General features: G+C 58.5%; 1 protein-coding gene across 2 annotated transcripts; it reads left to right on the forward strand.

Annotated features, from left to right (window-relative positions):
• The first annotated feature begins 362 nt into the window (after positions 1–362).
• Positions 363–8,732, forward strand: PGAP2 (post-GPI attachment to proteins 2). 2 transcript variants are annotated; one of them, XM_063306046.1, is made up of 5 exons: positions 363–575; positions 693–945; positions 1,040–1,149; positions 5,871–5,979; positions 7,928–8,096. In XM_063306046.1, the coding sequence occupies exons 1-5, from the start codon at positions 405–407 to the stop codon at positions 8,053–8,055; spliced, it is 771 nt and encodes a 256-aa protein (XP_063162116.1). In that variant the 5' UTR covers positions 363–404; the 3' UTR covers positions 8,056–8,096. The 2 variants fall into 2 exon arrangements, with proteins under 2 accessions (XP_063162116.1, XP_063162115.1); XM_063306045.1 differs by lacking the exon at positions 1,040–1,149 and having other exon boundaries at positions 7,928–8,732.
• Positions 8,733–10,863: the final 2,131 nt, after the last annotated feature.

Here is a 10,863-nt window from a genome sequence, read left to right on the forward strand (position 1 = left end):
GCAGCCTCCCGCTAGACTCCTATTGGCCGAGGGGTAGCGCTCTCCAAGCGCCCCTGCCCAACCTGCCGCTCCCCCCGCTCCTGACGTCCGCCGCCGAAGAGCGCCCTGGGACGCGGCGATTGGCTGGAAAACCGACTGCCTGTTGCTGGGGGGCGACGTCGGGGAGGGTTCTGTCCCCGGCGCGGCTTTCGATACCTCTCCGGAAATGGGTGGGGCTTAGCCCTCCGGGGGGGGTCCGCTCCGTTTCTATAGCAGCCGCGGGGCGAGCCCGCGGAGCCGGAAGGAGGCGGCGAACTACATCTCCCGGCAGGCTCGCGCGAGGCCGCCGGCAGCCGGAGTCCGGGCGCGGCGGCGGGCCCCCCACTCCTCCTCCTCCTCCGGTGAGCGGGGCGGCCGCGGGCAGCATGTTGCAGGTGGCGCTGCCGCTGGAGCGCGAGCGGGACGGGGCGCTGCTGCGGGTGCGCTTCACCACGCTGGCCGTGGGGACGGTGTGCTGCCCGCTGGCCGGGTTCCTCTTCTGCGTGGGCTGGGCGCTGCTCTTCCACTTCCAAGAGGCCACGGCCACGCACTGCCGCGTAAGTCCGGGCAGGGCGCGGGAGCGGGAGGCCACGGCCACGCGCCGGGGGGGGAGAGGGGAGAGGGCAGGGGGAGGGGGCGCGCCCCGCCCCCGCTGAGCCCGGCCGCCCCCCCAGGTGCCCAACTACCTGCCCTCCCTGAGCGCCGCCATCGGGGGCGCGACGCCCGAGCGCTACGTCTGGCGGCTCTGCATCGCGCTGCACTCGGCGCCGCGGCTGCTGGTGGCCGCCGTCTACTGGCGCCACTACCGCGCGCGCCCCTGCCCGCACCCGCGCTACCCGCGCCTCTGCCACGCCGCCCTGGCGCTCAACCTGCTGGAGAACCTGGCGCTGCTGCTGCTCACCTACGTCTCCTCCTCCGAGAACAGAGGTAGGGGCCGGGAGGCGGGGGCCGCCGGGGCCGCGGGCCGCCCGGGGGAGACCGCTCACCGCTCACCCCCCGCCCGCCCTCTCTCCCCGCGCAGCCGTCCACCAGCACGCCTTCGTCCTCTTCGTGGCCGCCGCGCTGGGGCACATGCTGCTGACCTGCCTGCTCTGGCGGCTGACCAAGAAGTACGCCGCCGTCAGTGCCGAGGTAGGACCCGGGGCTCCGCCGGGGAAGCGCCGCGCCGCCGCCGGGCTCCCGAGCTGCGGGCGGGGGTTCCGCGCCCTCGGGCTCTTGCCCACTCTTACGGGAGCGCCTCCCGGCGCGCCGTCAGCCGCGGCCGGCGCTGCTCCGGCCGCCCAGCCTCCTGCCGTCCGCAGCGCGCGCAGCAGACGGGCCCGGCGCCCCCCGGAAGCAGGAGCCGCGCTGGCGCTGGCGGCGGAGGGCGGAGAGCCGCGAGCCGCGTCCGGGCTTTTCTGGGCCGGCCCGGGATTCTGCTCGCGCGCTGGCCGCCGGCCGGGGCCGCCTGGCAGCGGGGGCGAGGCTGGCGCTGGGTCAGGGCCGGGCCGCCAGGGGGCAGCGTCCCTCTTCCCCTCTCGCGCTGGTGGCCTCCGTGCTGGTGGCTGCTGAGCCTGCCTTCGCGCTCCTGGGTGTCACGTAGAGCGTTGGGGGGGGTGGGTGCAGGGCCCCGGGAGCCGCGGGCGCAGCTGCAGAAGAGCCTTCCCCCGAATCCCGGCCCGCGAGTGATCCGGGGCGGGGAGGGGGGGGCTGCCCGGGAGGGGCACCCTCTCCAGCCGGCCCCAGGGCGAAGGAGCCCTGGCTCGTGGCAGCCCGGCCAGCCTCTCCGCAGAGGCAGAGTACGAGGGTCTCCTCTGGACGAGCGTGGCTGCGGAGCAGGAGGTCGCTCTGTCCTCGTGGGCATAATCCCAGGAAGCCCCTGGCTGGCGGCTGCTGTCCGCCCTTCAAGGCAGGCCAGGACACACATTGGATCGAAATCGCCTTTCCCTCTTGAACTCCCGCAGGTCCGGGAGGCACCCTCGTGAGTCCCTTCTTAAGGCTCTCTCCCTTTCCGGCGTTCGAAGGAGGCGTCTGCCCTCCTTCTGGACATAAGGGCTTCTGGATGCTGGCTTCAGGGCCGTCTCTCTGGCTCTCTGCAGCCGCCGAGGGAGGATGCCGAATTAAGCGGGACCCCCTAACCCTAATCCTCTTCCTCACCCCTTCTTGCTTTCGGCCTTGGTTGCGGGGGGGGGTCGGCACGCCTGGGCTAGGTGGCTGAGGGCTGGGAAGGGCGCCCCAGACGCCTCCGAAGCACCGGCTGTGCAGAGGATGCGGGGAGCAAGTGGGTGGCGGCAGGCGGGGGGGCTTAATTCTTCTTCTTGTGTCAGCCAGGGGAGAGGGGGCCTGCGTGTCGTGAGTGAGCTAGCGGGGTGGTTAGTCTAGGGTTCGGGTTAGATACCCCCAGTCAGGGACACGGGGAGGATTTTCACACAGCCTGCGCGAGCACAGCGGTTACCGGCTACCACCCGCCACTTCCTGCGTGAACTCTCACATCGCAGCCTGTTTGCGGTCCTCAGCTCGGCCTCAACTGCACCGAACTGGAGGGTGGGGTGGTTCGCTCCTGCAGCCTTGAGCCCCTCCCACTTCAAAGTCTGGGGAAAAAGAGACTGGGGAGGGGAGGCACAGTAGAAACAGCGCCTTCAGAAATTCAGCCACAACCGACACGGGCCCGTCCACGTAGTCACCAGAGGCTGAGGAGACATCATTTCTGCTCAACTGAAAATGGATAGAGGAAGGATTGGCAAGATTGCTCTATTTGGATGAATGAACCTGTGTCCGTTTGCCATCAGGAGCCTGGTAGCGCCTTTTCCAGTTCCTCAGCTGCAGCTGACAAAAGCTGATGCCTTTGAATAAAACGTGTGGGTCGGGAGAGGTGCTAGCAGGCTCCTCCTGATTTTTTTTTCCACCATAAACTAGTGTTTCTCAACCTTAGCAACTTCAAGACGTCTGGACTTCAACTCCCAAAATTCTCCAGCCAGTCATGCTGGCTGGGGAATTCTGGGAGTTGAAGTCCAGACGTGTTAAAGTTGCCAAGGTTGAGAAACACTGCCACAGACTAACTCTTCTCCTACTTGGTCTGCTTCAGTTTTTCTTTCAAGAGAAGCTTTTCTGCAATGCTGTTTCTGGATTGGCTTGCTCAGACTTTAGGATGGGTTCCCCTGTTATACTTTTGCCCACCCTGCTCTGCCTGGCTTATACGCTGTATTTTTGCTATTCTTTCAAAGCCTGGTATTTTGCTTGAGAAGATCTCTTCTCAAAAAGAGAAGGAAGCTGTTTTCGTATCCTACGTTGACTCTGGTTTGGAGCACCAGCTCTGTGGGGCCCAGTGGTGACAAGAACAATCATCTGGTGGGGAGTGTCTGAACCTCTCAGTCACATCCGTGGTGCAGTTCCTCTTGCAAGCCTTTCTCGAAGTAGAAACAACACCGTTTCCTATTCGTAGCCTGTGCACGGGATGCTACCAGTAGCTGTTTCTCAGGGTCAGTTTCTTTTCTGATGGTTTCCCCATCCATCACCACTCTGTGCTAAATCCTTTGCAGTCCTATCCTTGTTGCCCTTGTTTTCCTCAAATAAGCTGAGCCAGGGAGCTAACGAAAGGATGACCTCTACTTCAGTATTTAAAGCGGCTCTAGTCAGAATTTGCTCTCTTGCTTTGGTAGGACTTGAGTTAGGCGTGGCCATCCTATTTCGTAGGCTGGTAGAGGGTGGTTTAGGTGGAGATGTTCTTCAAACGCTTTGGGCTAGTAGCTGAGGTTACAGTCGGGGTGCAGAGGCTGGGTGAGGCCAAAGATCTTTCTAGTCCTGCATTCAATGGTCCACCAGATGCATCTGCAAAGCTGACAAACAGGACAGAGGAGCAATCACAAGAGCTGTACAAAACCTGTTTTTCTAGGAATGGAGCTTCTGGAACATCGTTTTATTTCTCCTGTATATGATTCTGGGGAATGGTTCAGCAGTTTTCCATGGAGTGGCCAAATCAGCCTGTTCCAGGGGAGAAACGGAATGGCTTCCTGTTTGGAGGGTTAATTTCTGGAAATCTGCCTGGAATGGCCAGAACGGCATGGTCTGGAGGAGAGGTGGAATGTTCTCCAGAACTTCCCATTCCTGAAACTATGGGTTTTGCCCAACCTGGGTGATAATCCTCTTGCTGCCCAGCCTGATCCTCCTGAACTTTTCTAGCCATCTCCTGAAGCCCTCTGGATTACATATATTTTGTAAAGGAGTAGGATGTCTTTGATTTCTGTTACTCCATGAACAAGAAACTCTTGACCAGTGCTTCTCAACCTTAGCAACTTTAGGATGTGTGGACTTCAACGCCCGGAATTCTGGGAGTTGAAGTCCACACATCTTAAAGTTCCTAGGATTGAGAAACGCTGCTCTTGACATTTCCTATCCCAATTTCAGTGGGTTTTGTTTTGTTTTGTTTTTGGATTATGTGCCACCAAGTCATTGCTGGCTCTTAGCAAGCACATAGATAGACTTTCTCCATGATGAACTTTCCAGTGGACCCTGAAAAAAGGCATGGCTGCCTGCGGTCCCACCTCTTTCTACTCTTTAAGGGCGTAGAACGTAGAATGTGCCGTTTTACAGCTGCCACCAGGACCACAAGATCCCTCTCTTAGTCTCTCATTGTGACCTGGTTACACTGAAGGGCGTCCATCATTTGAGCTCTCCTTTGCCCCCTTTGGAGAGACCCTGAAAAGACCCTTGTTGCCTCACGGAGCCCCAGATAGTTTATCAACAGGCCAGCAAACGTCTCTGGGTCTGGAGAGGAGCGGTCCTTTGTGAGTGACTTCTGGTTGTTGCGGGGGGGTCTTCTGCTTCTCCCCGCTGGCATGGGCTTTTTCTTTTCCTTTGTGCCCAGGCGCTCCCAGCTGGCAGCTGCCAAGCACCTTTTCCCCAAGCGCATTTGCGTCTGGTGGATTTGGGGTCGGCTCCCTTCCACTTCCACGTTTAGGAGAGGGCTTGAATTGTGCACTGGCTGCAACTGGGTGCTCTGGTTAGCCGCCTGCTGGCCAAAGAGAGGGGATTTCGTGGGGCAGCCCCTTAGATAATACCCAGAGGCCAATGTGTGCTGCCCCTGTGGAGCCTGGTGAAGGGCATGTGGCAGATGCAGTGGCTTGAGCCAAAGAGGGTGGATGCATCAGCGGCTGCTCTTGGTTTGGGAACGGCCAGTCGTGTTTTGATGCCAGTGCAGGCCTGTAAAACTTGCCTGTCTGCAGGGATGAGGAATGTCACTTCCCTGTGACCTTTCCTCTGACTCTTTGTTCATGCCCGCCGCTCTTATCTGTGCGTTTTCCAGCTCTATCACCTCCTTTTTCAGGCATTACAAGAACGGTCGCATTACAGATCCATGAGAAGGCGTTATGATTTTGGTCCTGTTATGACGATGATATTATTTTAATAGTTACTATTATCCGTAATCCAAAGCATGGGATTCTCCCCCTTTTTGCAGTACTGATGGGCGTGTTGGCATCTCCGTTGTACTGTGGCGGGGCGTCCCCCGGCTGCCGCCTTCCTGGCTGCGCTTGTGTTGTCCCGAAGGGGGCCAGTTTCGGCAGGGGGGCAGGAGGCCTTCAGGGGCGCCTCCTCCCACCTCAGCCGAAATCCCCTGTGGGTTTAGAGCGGCCTCTCCTGTCTGGCGTGGGGACCTCCCGGGCAGGCAGGAGGCTCCCTCTGGCGCTTGGCCTGTGTGCGGCGGCCTTCCCTCTGGGTGTTCCAGGGCAGGCGGCTGCAGGGTGCGCCCGTGGGGGGCTTTGCGGTGCTGTGGCTGGGTGGAGGCCGGGTGCGCGGGCTGCAGAGGGCCTCCGCGCCGGGGGCCGGGATCCAGCGGGCACGGTCGGCCGGGAGGTCACCCGCCTTCCTCTCCGCAGGAGCGCACGTCCTACCGGTGGAAGTGGTGGCTCTTCCTGTTCAACCTGCTTGCCTTCTTGGTGGCCCTGTGCTTCTACTTCCGTCACAACTGGTACTGCGAGGCTGGAGGTAAGGCGGCTGCTTCTGCGCCTTTCTGTTATTGGTGTGGGAGCAATAATTACGGCGATCGAAAACCCGGGTTGAGGTGACATTTTGGTTTTGTCTCACAAGCACCCCTTTGCAGTTGGAATAAGATTTCCCGCAGCTTCGTAGAGTGAGGAGATACAGGTAGTCCTCGCTTAACAACCATTTGTTTAGTGACAGTTCAGACGGTCAAAGGTGCTGCAAAACCAACTTACGGCTGCTTTATTGCAGTTGCAGTGTCCCTGCAGTCACGTGATCACAATTTGGGTGCTTGGCAGCCGTTTCACATTTATGACCATTGCAGCGTCCCATGGTCACGTGATCACCATTTGCGACCTTCCCAGGTGGCTTCTAACAAGCAAAATTAATGGGGAACATGTGATTCGCTTAATGACCACATGGTTTGCTTAACACCTGTGGTGATTCACTTAGCGACTTTCACAAAAAAGGTCATAAAATTGGGTTGGATTCACTTAGCAACCAAAATTCCGGGCCCAATTGTGGTTGTTAAGCAAGGACTACCTATTGCTTTTTTGTGCCAATTCTGTAGTCCTGGGCCTCCATGCCCTTCTTGGCATCAGGTTCTCTAGACAGGAGGGTACAAATTTCCTGGGCTCCCTGTTTTCCCATCCAAATGTCAGGTCCAGGGGCTGAAGCCTTGACCTTTTTGTGCCATGGACCCCTTTGAGGATCGGGCCAAGCCTGTGGGCCCCTTCTTAGAGAAATGTATTTAAATATTTAACATTAAATGTGTGAATATAGGTTGCTTTGCAAAGGAAACCAATTATACTCAAATGCAGTTATCAAAATATTAAAAATAACGATTATGCAGTATAGTAATGTATGTCCATTATTAATCTGTTAAATCAGTACAAGACAATACAATTTTGGGGGGCATAATAATTTTAAATAGTGAGATTTATTGAAGTGAACAGACATTTGGGGAGCCCAGGAGCCACAAATACTGAGTTGCCTACAAACATAATTGAGTGAAAAGCTAACTTTCAGTTGCAGGTTATTGAAAATAAAGTTGTAATTTTTTTCCCCATCCAAGTCTCTCACGGGCTCCGCAGAATCCAGGTGAAGAACCCCTCCCTGCTTTGGACCCTCTCTGGGCCATGCAGGGCATGTTTGAACATGGCCAGGAACTCTCTTTAGGCGTGTTCATGGAAGGGGTGTGTGGATAGACCAGCTGAACGCACACGGTGTCCCCAATGCGGATCAGCACATCCTAAGCATCTTGCATTTTGCTTTGTATAAGACCCAAGTCTAATTTTACTTTATTTTATTTCTGTGGCTGCCCATCTCAACAAATGACTCTCTGATGGGCAAATTGAAGAGCTTAGAGACTTCTAGGCAAGTACTTTGTAATTTATCACAATGGTAGCAAAAAGTATGACAAGATAAAGAAAATGATACAGTGATGGCCAAAATTACTCCGGCTAAAACAACCTAAGCCCCCTCCTGGCCCCGTGGCCCAGGGTACCTGTAGCGGAAACTGGCAGCTTTGCCTGGTAAAAGGCTGGAAGCCGAGTTCTGCCCTCCTCCCTTACCCGGTTTGCAGGATATATCGGGTCAGAGCGACGAAGGCACGGAAGAGGCATGGCTGAGAGCCCCCTGCGCTCCTCAGAGCGGCTGTCCGCGGGGCCCTCCGCACAACCGTGTCGTCTCCACAGGGCCGTGGCCCTCCTCCCGGTCCCTCCATTCAGTCACCCTCCAGGCCTGGCTTCACCGGGGTGCAGGAAAGGGCTGGGGTGGAGCCAGGCCGCTGAAGAACAACCTTGGAGAATTGGGGAGGGGGTGGGTCCAGTTTGTTTTTGGGGTGGGGGGAGCTCTCGTTCACCCCGGGAGTGGGACGGGGATCTCCTGGCGGCAGCATCCGGATCTGCCGAGCGGCCTCCGCCCACGCTTCTGTGTCCGCTTTCCGTTCCAGTGTACACAGCCTTCGCCTTCCTGGAGTACCTGGTGGTCCTGTCCAACATGGCCTTCCACATGACAGCCTGGTGGGACTTTGGGAACAAGGAGCTGGTGGTCAGCTCCCAGCTGGAGAAGTGCTTCTAGCGGAGACCGCCCTGGGCCGGCCGGAGGAGCCTCGCAACGGGCGCTGGCTTGCTGCCGGAGGGGCGCTTTCCGGAGAGGGGGCTTTGTGGTGGCCCCGGGGATCCAGCCTTCTCCCAGGGAAGAGACATTCTGCGCTGGAGGAGGGAAGGACCCCCAGGAAAGGACTCCCCCCCCCCGCCGCCCACTTGCTTCTGGTGAGGGAAGGGCGGGGGGCATCGGAGCCTGGCCTCCGAGGGACGTCTGGAGGCCTGCAAAAGCTGCTGCTGCCCACAACCCAGGAGAGCCCCGGGGGGCCTCAGCCTTCCCCAGGACGATGGGGGAGGGGCTCCCCATTCTCCCTCTCCGTTGGAGCTGTGGCAGCTGACCACCTTCAGCCCCAGGTTTCCCCTGTTGGGATTTTCTGTGTCCAGAAGGCTCTTGCCCAGCTGGGCCACAGGGGCCAAAGCGAATGTGTGTGAGGGGCAGAATTCTTGAGATGCCCCCTTCCCGCCTCCCTCCTCAGATCTTGGCTTTCGCACGGATATCCCACTCGCCCCCCCGCCCCCCAGCCAGGGGAAGGGACCCCCGCTGCGTGTTGACAGCATTAGCCCTTCCTGCTTTTGCTCCTTCCATCCTTGGACTTGGAGTTCCAGAAGAGTTTTCCAAGTGTCGTCCATCCCCACAGCCCCGCCCACGATGCAGGTCTCAAGAGTATCAATGGGGGGGGGGGTGCACTGGTGTGCAGCGGTTGCATGACCAGAAAGAAGGCTAATTCCGCCAGCCTGAGTTACGGCACCTGCAGACTTCCTCGGAGACTGGCTGAGGAGGAGCCTCTGCCCGGCAATTCCGGCTGAAGTGGGAGGGACGAGGTCCGGCTCCTTCCCTGCAGCTGGAACGCGCACGTGATGGGAATGGAGACAGGCACAGTGAGGAAGGAGATGGATTCGCTCGCAGGCCATTCTTGGCTTATGGCCCCCGGCTCTCGCACGGGGCGGGTGGGGGAAGCGGCCAGAAGCAGCCAGGCTGAGCCGAGGGAGGGAACCGCCGAGGGTTCGTGCAGAGCTGCTGCGGCCGAAAGCAGGCGGGAGGCTCCTCTGCAGCCCCCCTGCAGTGATGTTGGGGCCTAAGCCCAGACGTGCTGTTGGCAGGTAGAGGCGTTCTGACATCTTGGACCCGGGTGACTCGCTTCCCCTTGTGCAATTCTGGCTCTTCGCTGTCCTGCCCCCCTGCATGCGTGTGTGGAAAAATTTGCATTGCCAGGTGATGTATTTTCATCAAATTGTCACCCTCCGCACAAAATAAAGCACTGAGTTTTGTTTTTTTTAAATGAGTTCTTTCTGCAGTTTTAAAGGGGGCTGTTCTGGCACATGCTAAGGAGGTGCTTGAGGGGTCCTTGCTGCCCTCCGATCTTTCACTGTCCCGTCCTCCCTCTCTCGCTCTGCAGCAGCCTCAGCTCCAGTTCCCTGGTGCTTTTTTTTTAAACAGCTGAGGGGCATCCTGCCCTTGAAACATGGGGTGAATTGTTCCTCCCCCCCTTTTCAAGGAAACCATTTGTCCAGTTTCTCTGCCCACCCAGAGCAGCTTTGAAAGGGGTCTCTGTCAAAGCCTGAAAGGAGGTGTCCAAGGAAAGCCACGGGTGGGCTTAGGGTTCTCAGGGAGATGCAGGCCTTGGCCCCAGCAACGCCCCCAAGATCCAGGCATGAATGCACGTGGGATTAGGTAGTCAGAAGAGCTGGCGGGGGAGTGACTGGTACCCCCGTTTCTGCTTTGGGTGGCTGGATCTTCCAGAAACTGGGCAGCCAGTTTGGTGGTGGTGGTGGTTGAAAACGTCTGGTGAGGACCACGGGGAATAGGTAGCTCCCCCATTCCTGGAAAGAAAGGACTCGAGGTTGCTGATGACTAGAACTGGAGGGGTGGCTAATTCTAGAGGAGAAGTTATTAAAAGAAGTGGCGAGGCTCAAGAAGGGGCTGAAGTGAACAGCATGGAACTGAACGGAGAAACACTGAGTTCTGCATCTGGCCGAAAAAGGTGAGGCACAAGTCTAGAATAGGGGAGACCTGGCTTGGCAGGAGGGCATCTGAAGGGGTCTGGGGGTCCTTGTTTACCCCGAGTTTGACAGTCCAGTGGTGCGCAATCTCGGTGGCGCTCGCAGGAGTGCACAGTCCAGATCCTGGGAAGGTGTTGCCTCAGTCTGGGTTGGTCTGGCCCCATTTGGAGCGCTGCGTCCAGCTCCGGGCACCGCATTTCAAAAAAAGGGCAGTGAGAAATCAGAGCAAGTCTGGGGGCCCCGGAGACCACGTCCTACGGGGAATAATTGAAGGGACTGGGCATGTTGGCCTGCAGAAGAGACGAGCCATCTTCAGATATCTAAAAGGATGTTCTGCAGTGGAGGGAGCGGACTCGCGCGCTGTTCCCCCAGAAGGCACAGGCACAGGCATCATGAGTTTCATGGAAGTAGGAGCTGCCAGCCGGTGGAACAGACCGCCACATCACGTGGTGAATGCTCCTTTGCTGGAGGTTTTCCAGCAGAGCGGGGGGGGGGGGCTCTGGGCTTGTGGCTGGCCACTGGGGGCCCAGACAGCCTGGTGGTTGCACATGTGGGTGGGCAGAAGCTACCTGTCCACTTCCCCAAATGCGGCTGTGGGGAGCCACAAGAGAGGCTGTTTCTCCAGGCAGGGAGGCTGAGCAAAGCGCTGGTGGGGCTGGCTCCTCTTCCCTGGGCTGACCGCTGCCCCCCAGCCTCGTTTGCTGGGCCTGGAGAGCCCTGGCTGTGCCTGCAGTGGAGAGCAACCCAAAGGCCCTGCGCGATCTTGCTCGGCCCTCCCGAG

Source organism: Candoia aspera, chromosome 5 (genome assembly GCF_035149785.1).
Source record: "Candoia aspera isolate rCanAsp1 chromosome 5, rCanAsp1.hap2, whole genome shotgun sequence".
NCBI classification, from domain to species: domain Eukaryota; kingdom Metazoa; phylum Chordata; class Lepidosauria; order Squamata; family Boidae; genus Candoia; species Candoia aspera.